Source organism: Haliotis rubra, unplaced genomic scaffold (genome assembly GCF_003918875.1).
Source record: "Haliotis rubra isolate DU_JTF1 unplaced genomic scaffold, ASM391887v1 Scf833, whole genome shotgun sequence".
Taxonomy (NCBI): Eukaryota; Metazoa; Mollusca; class Gastropoda; order Lepetellida; family Haliotidae; genus Haliotis; species Haliotis rubra.
This window is the reverse complement of record NW_025767561.1, coordinates 13,230-32,291: the sequence shown is the minus strand read 5'-3', so window position 1 is coordinate 32,291 and position 19,062 is coordinate 13,230. Positions and strand designations below refer to the sequence as shown.

The 19,062-nt window shown below is 46.1% G+C and overlaps 1 protein-coding gene across 1 annotated transcript; it reads right to left on the bottom strand.

Annotated features, from left to right (window-relative positions):
- Positions 1 to 306: 306 nt before the first annotated feature.
- On the bottom strand, positions 307 to 1,844 carry LOC124262373. The gene is made up of 2 exons (XM_046696855.1): positions 1,735 to 1,844; positions 307 to 1,230 (listed from the first exon to the last, which is right to left on the bottom strand). The coding sequence occupies exons 1-2, from the start codon at positions 1,755 to 1,757 to the stop codon at positions 627 to 629; spliced, it is 627 nt and encodes a 208-aa protein (XP_046552811.1). The 5' UTR covers positions 1,758 to 1,844; the 3' UTR covers positions 307 to 626.
- Between the last annotated feature and the right edge of the window lie 17,218 nt (positions 1,845 to 19,062).

The following is a 19,062-nucleotide window of genomic DNA, read 5'->3' as shown; positions in this document are numbered from 1 at the left end:
CAATGGAATTCACTCTGACTTTCATCCTTTTAAATCTATGCTTGATTGGCTTGTGTAAACTGTAAGCATCTTGGTTGGTGATAAACCATTTCACCTTTCTGAGCTTAACATCAGGTTGAGGTTTCGTCTTCAATACCTGTCGAAGTTTGAGGGTCCATAATAGGCTCCTGGATTGTGAGGATCATAATAATACTTTTCTAATGCTTTTTCGTGCTTCTCTGTCAATACCCTGTTCATCTTTTGTGAACTCACAATGTACTGAATGGAACCAGCTGCATCAAGCAATATATAACATGAAGGTATAAATAATTATACAACATATACTTTAATTAATAGAGATTCAAGGTTACACAGATATACAATGATAGGGATACATTCTCAATTATTGAAACTGGCTGTATCAAGCAATATATAACATGAAGGTATAAATAATTATACAACATATACTTTAATTAATAGAATTCTAGACTACACAGATATACAATGATAGGGTTACATTCTCAATTATTGAAACCGGGTGTATCAAGCAATATATAACATGAAGGTATAAATAATTATACAACATATACTTTAATTAATAGAATTCTAGACTACACAGATATACAATGATAGGGTTACATTCACAATTATTGAAAGCGATTTTCTAACAATAACATCTTAACAACACGTTGCTTCAGTTCATTAAACCAGTCTGATGTTTTAAAATGGGTGTCCCGATAGTCTTTACAGCGGTATGAAACTATGTTCACATGATTCAGAGATGGATCACCACTAAACACGTCCACCCATTTGTCAATCACGTGTTCATCATGGAGTTCAGACATGGCAGTCATGAAAAGACGATCAAATTGATCCTGTTCTAACATATCCTTACATGTGTGGATCAGTTCACCCTCGGAATCGAACATACATCCAAAACACAAATCACAGGACAGCCGTCTAAGAATTTTAGACAGTTCCAAAGTGTAACACAAAGTGAGAAGATTTTCAGCGTGTTTTATGTGATTTACACTGTCTACTTCGTCGACGCACAAGAACTTTCTCGTCTTTTTGATGATGATTCTTTTAGTTGTTCTAGAATCATCTTGAAACTTCCTCTTAGCATCCTTGACACATTCACTGCGATCTTGAAACCATTCATTAGACTGCATGACTACTGTTTCGTCCAAGCTGTGTGATGGATGCAGAACCTGCTTCCATGAGTAGAAAGATGCTTTATCATTCAGTTTACTGTAAACAGAAAATTAACACTTTTCAATCACAACAGTCTTGTTCATAAGCTCTTGCCTGACCTCCATCAAAGCTTTTCCTAACCAGTTTTGTCCCTTCCAGTTAGATGGATTTAATAGCTTTGGGTTGTGAAGGGAGTGTCCAACACCCCACCGTCTATCATATGGACTGGCTTCAGCCAATATTTTTGGAGAGGTATTTATTAACATATGTTGAAGAGCGGAAGACTGAGTAAACTTAGCCAGGGTGACTTTCTTCACAACACTGTAGCTCACCACATCCCATTTATGTTGAATAAAGTTTTTGACACATCTACCCAATCTCTTCTGTTGAACAGGAGAAGAGGCTTTTAAAATGTTTTGAGCTGTATCCACATCACTAAACGTCATTGCCTTCATGTACATGTAATACTGCTCAGCACAGTTGAAGGTTTTACCATCAAGTTCAATCCTAACAGGATAATGTTGACTAAATGGTGAAGATTTTGTATAAAAGAATACGAACCGATCTGTAACTCTTGTTCCCATGATATCTGTTCAGCAAAAGCACACCTTATCTGTTGCTTGTAGTCAGTACAAATAACATTTCTGTAAGCAGTGGAAGTAGATGGGTGCGTGCGCACACCTATCGGTGAATTCAAACCATGTCATTGGCTAAAAGATAATAATCATCATTGCTCATTGGTAGATTTTGAAAACGTGCTGAGTCATCAGGTTTTTTAAAGAATGTAAAGGGATGACTAATCATGACACTGTTCAAACATTTACCCCTGAGAATCATCCAGTCACGCTGTCCTTTCATAGCTGTTCTATATATAGAGTACTCCATGCATTGAGTATCATTCAGTCACGCCACCCTTTCTTAACTGTTCCAATTGTTGTGACACTAAGCAAATCGTAATTCAAATATAGCAGGAAACATCCATTCATGACTATTTTAGGAAGAAATGTGGGATGAGGGATGTCACCATTCTTAACTGTTCTATATGAAGCTGGTGTGGGATTACTAGCTCATTACTGTATGGTAAGACTATTTTAGGAAGAAATGAGAGATGTCACCCTTCTTAACTGTTCTATATGTGTAGAATGGTGGATCGTCTGTGCTGTAGAATGAGGGATCGTCTGTGCTGTAGAATGAGGGATCGTCTGTGCTGTAGAATGAGGGGTCGTCTGTGCTGTAGAATGAGGGGCTGTCTGTGCTATAGAATATGTGAGGAGGAGCTGTCTGTGCTGTAGAATATGTGAGGAGGAGCTGTCTGTGCTGTAGAATATGTGAGGAGGAGCTGTCTGTGCTGTAGAATATGTGAGGAGGAGCTGTCTGTGCTGTAGAATGAAATTTATATCTACTATCGCTGGATGTATTGTTCCAATCGTGCGCACAGTACATTACATCGTGAGCACAATTTAGTATCTCGTGTGCACGATGTATAAAAATAAAATTCTCCTTTTCATGTCCCTTCAACACTTCCGTAAATTAATGTGGAGAGAAATATGATCAAATATTCTTATGTTATTTATCTAATATAACTATTACGTGCAACTATGCCAGGTCAATCGATAACCAATAGATAACCTATGCGGGGGTCGTATATGAGTGTTGAAAATGTAAACACAACTTAATCTTGATAAATGACCTGTCAGCCTGCTCGCTTTACAAAATATGTTTCTGCCTTCACTTTTGGATTCCGAAATTCATGCTGTCAAAGTTGTTATTTCTATTTGAATCGTTAGACATCGAAAGAACAAACGAGGGCGACAATTCTGTGATCAGCAGAAACTTCAAACGATGAAATAGGATTCTGTTACCTCTACTAAATCAACCTCCTACTGCTAACACTACTGCTACTAATATCTCCACTATTGCCCGTAGCTATTACTACTATAGTGACCCCTCAGCTACTAAAAGTACCTCCACATCAATTCATATTAAAAAAGTTATCTTGAGTGCATTTCCCATTATAACCACTGCTCTCTTGCTTTTTAATTCCTCAGCAAATAAACATGATGCAGCTTCTGTAGATGATGTTGTTGATGATGATGATGATAATAATGATGATAATGATAGAGTGGTTATCGGGACAAATGTGTCAGGTACATTGATACTGCTATAATCGTACTACTTATCTACAAGAAGTGGATGAAAAAAGACATAGTGTTATCAAATTAGTGTAGCAATTCCATTTCTCGACATACATGAGAAACACGTCAAGAGAGTTATGTTAAAGACACACACTCAAGGTGGCCGTCGATACAGGAAGCGCGCAAGCAGCGCTGTGCTCAGCAGCGCTTGATCGGCGCGCGTAATTTGTGCCTCTTTTCGAGCAGCGCGTTACCGCTGTCTATCCATACAATAAATTGAACTGAAATTAAAATTTTGTTGACTTGGTCATATTACATTTCTTTTGTTAGTGTGTTTCAGAAGAAGGACATGAATCGACAAAAAGAAAACTGTGATGCTCATGTATGATTACTGGCGGTGGAAACAACGACATAGAACACATTCAACATGGGTGCACAATATCCTGCAAAATAGAAGAGAATACGGAGAATACTACCGTCTTGTCAAAGAGTTGGAATGGGATGTTTCTTTCAATACTTCAGGATGTCTAAAGAACAGTTTGAAGAATTACTGGCTCTCATTGGACCTAGCATTTCTAGAAAGCCAACCAGCTTACAAAGAATTATTCCTGCCAAAGAAAGACTTGCAGTAACACTCAGGTCAGTATGGTAATTCTTGACAAGAAAAGAGACATGCCAACCTTAACAATACAGAAGAAATAGTCAGGAACTATCTGGTTCGTTTATCACAAAAAGATATCTTTTGCATTTACCGATGCAATAAGTAAAATAAAAGGTAAATCTTCTTTCACAGAACCAATAAATGTTAAGAACCGAAAAAACATGTTTTGAAACCGTTCAACACATTGTCACAGAATCAGAGATTTTGGTACCTCTGAGATGAATCAGTAAAATCCCAATCTTGATTCATGGAATTCATGCGAAGTGGAGCATAGTCTGGACGTTCAGTTGCATATCAGGGAAACACCAAGCCTTGTATAAAAGCTCATGAATTAAAAACTTAACTTCTGCCTTTTTTCGTGGAGGCAATCTCTTGAGGGCAGGGACTTGTGATCATAGGAACAGTTCGTCTTCATCTGGATCCTGTTTCTCGTTAGACACAGCATCCTCCTTTTGGAGATAATTTAACATAGCTCTTCCAACAGGATCATCAGTTTGATTTCTTGACCTTTTGGTCGGTTTGGATAATTCCTTCGACACAATAAGACGCGACGTGAACGTATTTGATGGTGTTGTGTTGGACTGGCTATCCGTAGATACATCCATAGTAACATCAGTGTTGGTGTCTGTTGCATCCAATGATCGGTCACCTTGTTGTTGATCATCAGCATTGTCATCTGACAGGACAAGGTTACTGCATGTTCTACAAAAATATACACAAAAATTATAAGCAAAAAGATAAAATTGGTATACATTTCATTTAAGCATACAGGCATTTAGTAAAAGGTACTCACTCAGCTTCTTGTATGAATCTTGCTAGAAAAGACATGATGCCAGCATATTTCCATGGTCTTTTGGATTTGGCACCTTGGCCACTTTTGGTCTTCAGTTCCCTTTTCATACGGACGTATCTGTCACGTAGCGACTTCCATCTTGACTTACACTCTGCGACTGAAAACAATCACATGTAAAATGATATGTACATATTAAAGTGTGTGTTTAGTTTGCATATGCATGTAGGCATATGTGTATGTGCGTGGGTGCAACTTGTGTGTCTATCCCCATAAGCTTTTAAATAGCGTGTTCAGTTTTTGTTTTTCTTAATTGCAGGTACTTGGCCACAGGCGATTCCATCTGAACGATAGCCTTCAGTTACCGCTTGGGAGAAAGAACAGTTCAATGCATCATTCCAAGGTTTGTGATACGATCTGGATTTTAGGAGGACCAGTTTCCCTCTCTGCGCCACGTACCGAAAACGACTGGTTAGAGGTCGCAAATGGTTTCAAAACATGGAATTTCCCTAACTGCCTGGGAGCATTGGATGGAAAACACATCCTAATTGAAGCACCCCCAAATTCAGGTTCCAGATATTTTAATTATAAGGGAACATTTTCCATTGTTCTCTTGGCTCTCGTGGATGCAGGTTATAGATTCCTGATCATTGAAGTAGGGGCCTACGGTTGCAACAGTGATGGTGGTATTTTTGCATTTTCAGCGCTTGGAAAAGCTCTTGAAGGGAATAAACTGAGCATACCAAAAGATTCGGTTCTACCTGGAGACACCGATCATGGGCCTATGCCTTACGTCTTTGTTGCAGATGAAGCCTCTCCGCTCAAAAGACACATCATGAGACCGTATCCAGGAACATATCTACCTGAGAGCAAACGCATTTTCAACTATCGTCTTTCTAGAGCCAGAAGAGTAGTAGAAAATGCGTTTGGCATTCTTGCAAACAGATGGCGCATATTCCACAGAAAGAACAACCTGAAGGTTGTGAGTGTCAAAAAGATAACACTGCCATCATGTGTCCTGCATAATTTTGTACTGCGAGACACACCCCAATGATCATCTGATGAAGCACAGTGTAGAACTCAAGCGCTGGAAGATGTTGGTGGAATTGGTAATCACCCTGGAACAGACGCCATGCAAACGTGTGACAACTTTTGCAGGTATTTTTGTTCACCTTCCGGAGAGATTCCCTGGCAATGCACAACCGTTCGAAGAGGTACAACTTAAAGGAATTCACAAGTGCATTTTTTGTGGGTGTCTGCTAATGTACAAAACACTCCAGTCATATAATGACAATTATAAAAGGGTGCCTGCTTTTGAAAATGTTCACTAGTTCAAAAGTTTGATGTAGTTCAATTGTTGTCAATAAAACATGATATTACCTGTTAACTTGCATGCTTGGCTGATTGCTGTCCATGCATTATTTGCCAATTCGGCATCTTTATAATGTCTGCTGTCAATATCATAGAGGCAGGGATGTTTCTGTACCTCAGTGATCAATAATTCCTCATTATCCCCACAACGCGTTTTGCGGGGGTATTAAAATGGACTCCGTCCGTGCGTGCGTCCGTCCGTCCATCCGTCCGTCCGTGCACATTTGTCTTTTCCGGAGCAGAACTCTAAAACCGTTCAATATTTCTTCACCAAACTTGGCACATAGATAGATCTGGTGGTGTACTGGTGTGGTGGTTGTGCTCTTTTCCGGAGTTGAACTCTTAAAACCGTTCACTATTTCTTTACCAAACTTGGCACATAGATTGGTCTGGTGGTGTACTGGTGCCTTTTGGTAGTTTTGGAATTCTGAATAAAATATTTTTGGCGTTTCCATGGCAACAAGTTCGACTTAGACTGAAATTGGTGGTAGTGCTCTTTTCCGGAGCAGAACTCTAAAACCGTTCAATATTTCTTCACCAAACTTGGCACATAGATTGGTCTGGTGGTGTACTGGTGCCTTTTGGTAGTTTTGGAATTCTGAAGAAAATATTTTTGGCTTTTCCGTGGCAAAAGTTTGACTTAGCCTGAAATTGGTGATAGTGCTCCTTTCTGAGAAGAACTTTAAAAATCTTTCAATACTCTCCTTCCACTTTTCTGTATACACACCTAAATATTTGACATAATCATAACTCGTAGACATAATCATGAAGAGTATTTTGCCATTGCGGGGGATATTGATGACTTTGTCTTCTTGTTTATTTGTGTTCTTGGCATCGTATACGTATGAAATGACAAAATTTTGACCAAAGCACCTGTATATCCCAGACAAGAGGAAGAGGGAGATTCCCAGTGCGTCAGCACGTCAAGCAGCAAAAATCGCTTTTTTGCGATTTAAAAGTTTTGACGCCGACGCGCTGCTTGAATGGAGTGGCATAAACTTGAAATAACTGTGGCGATAACTCGCAAGGCTGCTTAAACGCTTCTTGTATGGACGGCCGCCTTCACATATGTTGAGATATACGCACTCTTATTTCATTTTTTAAATTTTAATGTAAATACTGAAAAGAGAAATATTTCTCCAACAAAACAAAAAATCGAATCATTTTTTATCACTCTCTGTTGCCTCTGTGTCTACCTAAAATCACTGGAAATCTCCCCACTCCGACCCGCTCCACGCCTCTCTCCTAACACACACACACACACACACACACACACACACACACACACACACACACACACACACACCAAACACACACACAATACACACACACACAACTATAACCAATCACCATTCTCCATCAAACCTACAGCCAAACAGTGTTGAATACATTTTTCTCCATCAAACCTACAGCCAAACCATTTTTCACAACTGACTGACTGACTGACTGAGTTTGGTTTTACGCCGCTTTTAGCAATATTCCAGCAACATCACGGCGGGGGACACCAGCAATGGGCTTCAAACATTGTGCCCATGTGGGGATTCGAACCCGGGTCTTCGGCGTGACCAGCCAACGCTTTAACCATTAGGCTACCCCACCGCCCCCATTATTCACAAGAAAGCCTCTTGATCACCGTGTTTCTGGTATGATGCTACAACAGTACATCCAGGTCATGTTTCTGGTGTGATGCTACAACCGGACATCCAGGCCGTGTTTCTGGTGTGATGTTACATCAGGGCATCCAGGCCGTGTTTCTGGTGTGATGTTACATCAGGGCATCCAGGCCGTGTTTCTGGTGTGATGCTACAACAGGACATCCAGGCCGTGTTACTGGTGTGATGCTACAACAGGTCATCCAGGCCGTGCTTCTGGTGTGATGCTACATGAGATCATCCAGGCCGTGTTTCTGGTGTGATGCTACATCAGGTCATCCAGGCCGTCTTACTAGTGTGATGCTACAACAAGTCATACAGGCCGTGGTACTGGTGTGATACTACAACAGGTCATCCAGGCCGTGTTTCTGGTGTGATGCTACAATCAGGACATCAAGGCTGTGTTTCTGGTATGATGCTATGCTAAAACCGCTACAGCAGGACATCCAGGCCGTGTTACTGGTGTGATGCTTACATGAGATCATCCAGGCCGTGTTTCTGGTGTGATACTACAACAGGACATCCAGGCCGTGTTTCTGGTGTGATGCTACAACAGGACATCCAGGCCGTGTTACTGGTGTGATGATACATGAGATCATCCAGGCCGTGTTTCTGGTGTGATGCTACAACAGGACATCCAGGCCGTGTTTCTGGTGTGATGCTACAACCGGACATCCAGTCTGTGTTTCTGGTGTGATGCTACAACAGGTGATCCAGGCCGTGTTACTGGTGTGATGCTACATCAAGTCATCCTGGCCGTGTTACTGGTGTGATGCTATATGAGGTCATCCACGCCGTGTTACTGGTGTGATGCTACATCAGGTCATCCTGGCCGTGTTACTGGTGTGATGCTATATGAGGTCATCCAGGCCGTGTTACTGGTGTGATGCTACATCAGGTCATCCTGGCCGTGTTACTGGTGTGATGCTATATGATGTTATCCATGCTGTTAATCTGGTGTGATGCTACATGAGGTCATCCAGGCCGTGTTACTGGTGTGATGCTAGAACAGGACATCCAGGCTGTGTTTCTGGTGTGATGCTACAACAGGACACCCAGGCCGTGTTTCTGGTGTGATGCTACAACCGGACATCTAGGCTGTGTTTCTGGTGTGATGCTACAACCGGACATCTAGGGTGTGTTACTGGTGTGATGCTACAACAGGACATCTAGGCTGTGTTTCTGGTGTGATGCTACAACCGGACATCCAGGCCGTGTTTCTGGTGTGATGCCACAACAGGACATCCAGGCCGTGTTTCTGGTGTGATGCTACAACAGGATATCCAGGCCGTGTTACTGGTGTGATGCTACAACAGGTCATCCAGGCCGTGTTTTTGGTGTGATGCTACAACAGGACATCCAGGCCGTGTTTCTGGTGTGATGCTACAACCGGACATCCAGGCCGTGTTACTGGTGTGATGCTATATGAGGTTATCTAGGCTGTGTTTCTGTTGTGATGCTACATCCTGACATCCAGGCTGTGTTTCTGGTATGATGCTACAACCGGACATCTAGGCCGTGTTACTGGTGTGATGTTACAACATGACATCCAGGCTGTGTTTCTGGTGTGATGCTACAACAGGACATCCAGGCCTTGTTTCTGTTGTAATGCTACAACCGGACATCCAGGCCGTGTTACTGGTGGGATGCTACAACAGGACATCCAGGATGTGTTTCTGATGTGATGGTACAACCGGACATCTAGGCTGTGTTACTGGTGTGATGCTATATGAGGTCATCCAGGCCGTGTTTCTGTTGTGATGCTAGAACAGGACACCCAGGCCGTGTTTCTGGTGTGATGCTACAGCCGGACATCTATGCTGTGTTACTGGTGTGATGCTATATGAGGTCATCCAGGCCGTGTTACTGGTGTGATGCTAGAACAGGACACACAGGCCGTGTTTCTGGTGTGATGCTACAACCGGACATCTAGGCTGTGTTACTGGTGTGATGCTATATGAGGTCATCCAGGCCGTGTTTCTGGTGTGATGCTACAACAGGACATCCAGGCCGTGTTTCTGGTGTGATGCTACAACCGGACATCCAGGCCGTGTTTCTGGTGTGATGCTACAACCGGACATCCAGGCTGTGTTTCTGGTGTGATGCTACAACCGGACATCTAGGCTGTTTTCTGGTGTGATGCTACAACAGGTCATCCAGGCCGTGTTACTGGTGTGATGCTACATCAGGTCATCCTGGCCGTGTTACTGGTGTGATGCTATATGAGGTCATCCAGGCCGTGTTACTGGTGTGATGCTACATCAGGTCATCCTGGCCGTGTTACTGGTGTGATGCTATATGAGGTTATCCATGCTGTTATTCTGGTGTGATGCTACATTAGGTCATCCAGGCCGTCTTACTGGGTGATGCTAGAACAGGACATCCAGGCTGTGTTTCTGGTGTGATGCTACAACAGGACACCCAAGGCCGTGTTTCTGGTGTGATGCTACAACCGGGCATCTAGGCTGTCTTTCTGGTGTGATGCTACAACCGGACATCTATGCTGTGTTACTGGTGTGATGCTACAACCGGACATCTAGGCTGTGTTACTGGTGTGATGCTACAACAGGTCATCCAGGCCGTGTTTCTGGTGTGATGCTCCATGAGGTCATCCAGGCCGTGTTACTGGTGTGATGCTAGAACAGGACACCCAGGCCGTGTTTCTGGTGTGATGCTACAACCGGACATCTAGGCTGTGTTATTGGTGTGATGCTATATGAGGTCATCCAGGCCGTGTTTCTGGTGTGATGCTACAACAGGACATCTAGGCTGTGTTACTGGTGTGATGCTATATGAGGTCATCCAGGCCGTGTTTCTGGTGTGATGATACTTGAGATCATCCAGGCCGTGTTTCTGGTGTGATGCTACAACAGGACATCCAGGCCGTGTTTCTGGTGTGATGCTACAACCGGACATCTAGGCTGTGTTTCTGGTGTGATGCTACAACAGGTCATCCAGGCCGTGTTACTGGTGTGATGCTACATCAGGTCATCCTGGCCGTGTTACTGGTGTGATGCTATATGAGGTCATCCAGGCCGTGTTACTGGTGTGATGCTACATCAGGTCATCCTGGCCGTGTTACTGGTGTGATGCTATATGAGGTTATCCATGCTGTTATTCTGGTGTGATGCTACAACAGGACACCCAGGCCATGTTTCTGGTGTGATGCTACAACCGGACATCTAGGCTGTGTTTCTGGTGTGATGCTACAACAGGTCATCCAGGTTGTCTTTCTGGTGTGATGCTACAACCGGACATCTATGCTGTGTTACTGGTGTGATGCTACAACCGGACATCTATGCTGTGTTACTGGTGTGATGCTACAACAGGACATCCAGGCCGTGTTTCTGGTATGATGCTATTTGAGATCATCCAGGCCGTGTTTCTGGTGTGATGCTACAACCGGACATCCAGGCTGTGTTACTGGTGTGATGCTATATGAGGTCATCCAGGCCGTGTTACTGGTGTGATGCTACAACCGGACATCCAGGCTGTGTTACTGGTGTGATGCTATATGAGGTCATCCAGGCCGTGTTACTGGTGTGATGCTATATGAGGTCATCCACGCCGTCTTACTGGTGTGATGCTACATCAGGTCATCCTGGCCGTGTTACTGGTGTGATGCTATATGAGGTCATCCAGGCCGTGTTACTTGTGTGATGCTACAACCGGACATCTAGGCTGTGTTTCTGGTGTGATGCTACAACAGGTCATCCAGGCCGTGTTACTGGTGTGATGCTACATCAGGTCATCCTGGCCGTGTTACTGGTGTGATGCTATATGAGGTCATCCAGGCCGTGTTACTGGTGTGATGCTACATCAGGTCATCCTGGCCGTGTTACTGGTGTGATGCTATATGAGGTTATCCATGCTGTTATTCTGGTGTGATGCTACATTAGGTCATCCAGGCCGTGTTACTGGTGTGATGCTACAACAGGACATCCAGGCTGTGTTTCTGGTGTGATGCTACAACAGGACACCCAGGCCGTGTTTCTGGTGTGATGCTACAACCGGGCATCTAGGCTGTGTTTCTGGTGTGATGCTACAACCGGACATCTATGCTGTGTTACTGGTGTGATGCTACACCCGGACATCTAGGCTGTGTTACTGGTGTGATGCTACATGGGTCATCCAGGCCGTGTTACTGGTGTGATGCTGCAACAGGACATCTAGGCTGTGTTACTGGTGTGATGCTATATGAGGTCATCCAGGCCGTGTTTCTGGTGTGATGCTACAACAGGTCATCCAGGCCGTGTTTCTGGTGTGATGCTAGAACAGGACATCCAGGCCGTGTTTCTGGTGTGATGCTACTTTGAGATCATCCAGGCCGTGTTTCTGGTGTGATGCTACAACCGGACATCCAGGCCGTGTTTCTGGTGTGATGCTACAACAGGACATCCAGGCCGTGTTACTGGTGTGATGCTACATGAGGTCATCCAGGCCGTGTTACTGGTGTGATGCTACAACCGGACATCTAGGCTGTGTTTCTGGTGTGATGCTACAACAGGTCATCCTAGGCCGTGTTACTGGTGTGATGCTACATCAGGTCATCCAGGCCGTGTTACTGGTGTGATGCTACATGAGGTCATCCAGGCCGTGTTACTGGTGTGATGCTACATCAGGTCATCCTGGCCGTGTTATTGGTGTGATGCTATATGAGGTTATCCATGCTGTTATTCTGGTGTGATGCTACATGAGGTCATCCAGGCCGTGTTACTGGTGTGATGCTAGAACAGGACATCCAGGCTGTGTTTCTGGTGTGATGCTACAAGCGGGCATCTAGGCTGTGTTTCTGGTGTGATGCTACAACCGGACATCTAGGCTGTGTTACTGGTGTGATGCTACAACCGGACATCTAGGGTGTGTTACTGGTGTGATGCTACAACAGGTCATCCAGGCCGTGTTTCTGGTGTGATGCTACATGAGGTCATCCAGGCCGTGTTACTGGTGTGATGCTAGAACAGGACATCCAGGCCGTGTTTCTGGTGTGATGCTACAACCGGACATCTAGGCTGTGTTACTGGTGTGATGCTATATGAGGTCATCCAGGCTGTGTTTCTGGTGTGATGCTACAACAGGACATCCAGGCCGTGTTTCTGGTGTGATGATACTTGAGATCATCCAGGCCGTGTTTCTGGTGTGATGCTACAACCGGACATCCAGGCTGTGTTTCTGGTGTGATGCTACAACCGGACATCTAGGCTGTGTTTCTGGTGTGATGCTACAACAGGTCATCCTGGCCGTGTTACTGGTGTGATGCTATATGAGGTCATCCACGCCGTGTTACTGGTGTGATGCTACATCAGGTCATCCTGGCCGTGTTACTGGTGTGATGCTATATGAGGTCATCCAGGCCGTGTTACTGGTGTGATGCTACATCAGGTCATCCTGGCCGTGTTACTGGTGTGATGCTATATGAGGTTATCCATGCTGTTATTCTGGTGTGATGCTACATGAGGTCATCCAGGCCATGTTACTGGTGTGGCCGTGTTGCTGATGCTACAACAGGACATCCAGGCTGTGTTTCTGGTGTGATGCTACAACAGGACATCCAGGCCGTGTTTCTGGTGTGATGCTTCAGCCGGACATCTAGGCTGTGTTACTGGTGTGATGCTATATGAGGTCATCCAGGCCGTGTTTCTGGTGTGATGCTACAACAGGACATCCAGGCCGTGTTTCTGGTGTGATGCTACTTGAGATCATCCTGGCCGTGTTTCTGGTGTGATGCTACAACCGGACATCCAGGCTGTGTTTCTGGTGTGATGCTACAACCGGACATCTAGGCCGTGTTTCTGGTGTGATGCTACAACAGGTCATCCAGGCCGTGTTACTGGTGTGATGCTATATGAGGTCATCCAGGCCGTGTTTCTGGTGTGATGCTAGAACAGGACATCCAGGCCGTGTTTCTGGTGTGATGCTACTTGAGATCATCCAGGCCGTGTTTCTGGTGTGATGCTACAACCGGACATCCAGGCCGTGTTTCTGGTGTGATGCTACAACAGGACATCCAGGCCGTGTTACTGGTGTGATGCTACATCAGGTCATCCTGGCCGTGTTACTGGTGTGATGCTACAACCGGACATCCAGGCTGTGTTTCTGGTGTGATGCTACAACAGGTCATCCAGGCCGTGTTACTGGTGTGATGCTACATCAGGTCATCCTGGCCGTGTTACTGGTGTGATGCTATATGAGGTTATCCATGCTGTGTTTCTGGTGTGATGCTACATGAGGTCATCCAGGCCGTCTTACTGGTGTGATGCTAGAACAGGACATCCAGGCTGTGTTTCTGGTGTGATGCTACAACAGGACATCCAGGCCGTGTTTCTGGTGTGATGCTACAACCGGACATCTAGGCTGTGTTTCTGGTGTGATGCTACAACCGGACATCTATGCTGTGTTACTGGTGTGATGCTACACCCGGACATCTAGGGTGTGTTACTGGTGTGATGCTACAACAGGTCATCCAGGCCGTGTTTCTGGTGTGATGCTAGAACAGGACACCCAGGCCGTGTTTCTGGTGTGATGCTACAACCGGACATCTAGGCTGTGTTACTGGTGTGATGCTATATGAGGTCATCCAGGCCGTGTTTCTGGTGTGATGCTACAACAGGACATCCAGGCCGTGTTTCTGGTGTGATGATACAACATGAGATCATCTTGGCCGTGTTTCTGGTGTGATGCTACATCAGGACATCCAGGCCGTGTTTCTGGTGTGATGCTACAACCGGACATCTAGGCTGTGTTTCTGGTGTGATGCTACAACAGGTCATCCTGGCCGTGTTTCTGGTGTGATGCTATATGAGGTCATCCACGCCGTGTTACTGGTGTGATGCTACATCAGGTCATCCTGGCCGTGTTACTGGTGTGATGCTATATGAGGTCATCCAGGCCGTGTTACTGGTGTGATGCTACATCAGGTCATCCTGGCCGTGTTACTGGTGTGATGCTATATGAGGTTATCCATGCTGTTATTCTGGTGTGATGCTACATGAGGTCATCCAGGCCGTGTTACTGGTGTGATGCTAGAACAGGACATCCAGGCTGTTTTTCTGGTGTGATGCTACAACAGGACATCCAGGCCGTGTTTCTGGTGTGATGCTACAACCGGACATCTAGGCTGTGTTACTGGTGTGATGCTACAACCGGACATGTAGGGTGTGTTACTGGTGTGATGCTACAACAGGTCATCCAGGCCGTGTTTTTGGTGTGATGCTACAATAGGACATCCAGGCCGTGTTTCTGGTGTGATGCTACAACCGGACATCCAGGCCGTGTTACTGGTGTGATGCTATATGAGGTCATCCAGGCTGTGTTTCTGTTGTGATGCTACATCCTGACATATAGGCTGTGTTTCTGGTGTGATGCTACAACCGGACATCTAGGCTACAACGTTACTGTTGTGATGTTACAACATGACATCCAGGCTGTGTTTCTGGTGTGATGCTTCAACAGGACATCCAGGCTGTCTTGTTTCTGGTGTGATGCTACAACAGGACATCCAGGCCGTGTTTTTGGTGTGATGCTACAACAGGACATCCAGGCCGTGTTTCTGGTGTGATGCTACAACCGGACATCTAGGCTGTGTTACTGGTGTGATGCTATATGAGGTCATCCAGGCCGTGTTTCTGGTGTGATGCTACAACAGGACATCCAGGCCGTGTTTCTGGTGTGATGATACTTGAGGTCATCCAGGCCGTGTTTCTGGTGTGATGCTACAACCGGACATCCAGGCTGTGTTTCTGGTGTGATGCTACAACCGGACATCTAGGCTGTGTTTCTGGTGTGATGCTACAACAGGTCATCCTGGCCGTGTTACTGGTGTGATGCTATATGAGGTCATCCAGGCCGTGTTACTGGTGTGATGCTACATGGTGTTACTGGTGTGATGCTACATGAGGTCATCCAGGCCGTGTTACTGGTGTGATGCTACATCAGGTCATCCTGGCCGTGTTACTGGTGTGATGCTATATGAGGTTATCCATGCTGTTATTCTGGTGTGATGCTACATGAGGTCATCCAGGCCGTGTTACTGGTGTGATGCTACAACAGGACATCCAGGCCTGTGTTTCTGGTGTGATGCTACAACAGGACACCCAGGCCGTGTTTCTGGTGTGATGCTACAACCGGACATCTAGGCTGTGTTTCTGGTGTGATGCTATATGAGGTCATCCAGGCCGTGTTTCTGGTGTGATGCTACAACAGGACATCCGAGGCCGTGTTTCTGGTGTGATGCTACATGAGGACATCCAGGCTGTGTTACTGGTGTGATGCTACATGAGGACATCCAGGCCGTGTTTCTGGTGTGATGCTACAACAGGACATCCAGGCTGTGTTTCTGGTGTGATGCTACTGAGGTCATCCAGGCCGTGTTTCTGGTGTGATGCTACAACCGGACATCCAGGCTGTGTTTCTGGTGTGATGCTACAACCGGACATCTAGGCCGTGTTTCTGGTGTGTGATGCTACAACAGGTCATTAAGGCCGTGTTACTGGTGTGATGCTGCTATGAGGTCATCCAGGCCGTGTTTCTGGTGTGATGCTAGAACAGGACATCCAGGCCGTGTTTCTGGTGTGATGCTACAACAGATCATCCAGGCCGTGTTTCTGGTGTGATGCTACAACCGGACATCCAGGCTGTGTTTCTGGTGTGATGCTACAACAGGACATCCAGGCTGTGTTACTGGTGTGATGCTACATCAGGTCATCCTGGCCGTGTTACTGGTGTGATGCTACAACCGGACATCTAGGCTGTGTTTCTGGTGTGATGCTACAACAGGTCATCCTGGCCGTGTTACTGGTGTGATGCTACATCAGGTCATCCTGGCCGTGTTACTGGTGTGATGCTATATGACAACAGGTCATCCAGGCCGTGTTACTGGTGTGATGCTACATCAGGTCATCCTGGCCGTGTTACTGGTGTGATGCTATATGAGGTTATCCATGCTGTTATTCTGGTGTGATGCTATATGAGGTCATCCAGGCCGTGTGATACTCCAGGCCTGTGTTACTGGTGTGATGCTAGAACAGGACATCCAGGCCGTGTTTCTGGTGTGATGCTACAACCGGACATCTAGGCTGTGTTTCTGGTGTGATGCTACAACCGGACATCTATGCTGTGTTACTGGTGTGATGCTACAACCGGACATCTAGGGTGTGTTACTGGTGTGATGCTACAACAGGTCATCCAGGCCGTGTTTCTGGTGTGATGCTCCATGAGGTCATCCAGGCCGTGTTACTGGTGTGATGCTAGAACAGGACATCCAGGCCGTGTTTCTGGTGTGATGCTACATGAGGACATCTAGGCTGTGTTACTGGTGTGATGCTATATGAGGGCCATCCAGGCTGTGTTTCTGGTGTGATGCTACAACAGGACATCCAGGCCGTGTTTCTGGTGTGATGCTACTTGAGGTCATCCAGGCCGTGTTTCTGGTGTGATGCTACAACCGGACATCCAGGCTGTGTTTCTGGTGTGATGCTACAACCGGACATCTAGGCTGTGTTTCTGGTGTGATGCTACAACAGGTCATCCTGGCCGTGTTACTGGTGTGATGCTATATGAGGTCATCCACGCCGTGTTACTGGTGTGATGCTACATCAGGTCATCCTGGCCGTGTTACTGGTGTGATGCTATATGAGGTCATCCAGGCCGTGTTACTGGTGTGATGCTACATCAGGTCATCCTGGCCGTGTTACTGGTGTGATGCTATATGAGGTTATCCATGCTGTGTTTCTGGTGTGATGCTACATGAGGTCATCCAGGCCGTGTTACTGGTGTGATGTTACATCCAGGCTGTGTTTTCTGGTGTGATGCTACAACAGGACATCCAGGCCGTGTTTCTGGTGTGATGCTACAACAGGACATCCAGGCCGTGTTTCTGGTGTGATGCTACAACCGGACATCTAGGCTGTGTTACTGGTGTGATGCTATATGAGGTCATCCAGGCCGTGTTTCTGGTGTGATGCTACAACAGGACATCCAGGCCGTGTTTCTGGTGTGATGCTACAACAGGACATCCAGGCCGTGTTTCTGGTGTGATGCTACAACCGGACATCCAGGCTGTGTTTCTGGTGTGATGCTAGAACAGGACATCTAGGCCGTGTTTCTGGTGTGATGCTACAACAGGTCATCCAGGCCGTGTTACTGGTGTGATGCTATATGAGGTCATCCAGGCCGTGTTTCTGGTGTGATGCTACAACAGGACATCCAGGCCGTGTTTCTGGTGTGATGCTACATGAGGTCATCCAGGCCGTGTTACTGGTGTGATGCTACAACAGGACATCCAGGCCGTGTTTCTGGTGTGATGCTACAACAGGTCATCCAGGCCGTGTTACTGGTGTGATGCTACATCAGGTCATCCAGGCCGTGTTACTGGTGTGATGCTATATGAGGTCATCCATGCTGTGTTTCTGGTGTGATGCTACATGAGGTCATCCAGGCCGTGTTACTGGTGTGATGCTAGAACAGGACATCCAGGCCGTGTTTCTGGTGTGATGCTACAACAGGACATCCAGGCCGTGTTTCTGGTGTGATGCTACAACCGGACATCTAGGCTGTGTTTCTGGTGTGATGCTACAACCGGACATCTATGCTGTGTTACTGGTGTGATGCTACAACCGGACATCTAGGCCGTGTTACTGGTGTGATGCTACAACAGGTCATCCAGGCCGTGTTTCTGGTGTGATGCTACAACAGGACATCCAGGCCGTGTTTCTGGTGTGATGCTACAACCGGACATCTAGGCTGTGTTACTGGTGTGATGCTATATGAGGTCATCCAGGCCGTGTTTCTGGTGTGATGCTACAACAGGACATCCAGGCCGTGTTTCTGGTGTGATGATGATACCGGAGATCATCTTGGCCGTGTTTCTGGTGTGATGCTACAACAGGACATCCAGGCCGTGTTTCTGGTGTGATGCTACAACCGGACATCTAGGCTGTGTTTCTGGTGTGATGCTACAACAGGTCATCCTGGCCGTGTTACTGGTGTGATGCTATATGAGGTCATCCAGGCCGTGTTTCTGGTGTGATGCTACATCAGGTCATCCAGGCCGTGTTACTGGTGTGATGCTATATGAGGTCATCCAGGCCGTGTTACTGGTGTGATGCTACATCAGGTCATCCTGGCCGTGTTACTGGTGTGATGCTATATGAGGTTATCCATGCTGTTATTCTGGTGTGATGCTACATGAGGTCATCCAGGCCGTGTTACTGGTGTGATGCTAGAACAGGACATCCAGGCTGTGTTTCTGGTGTGATGCTACAACAGGACATCCAGGCCGTG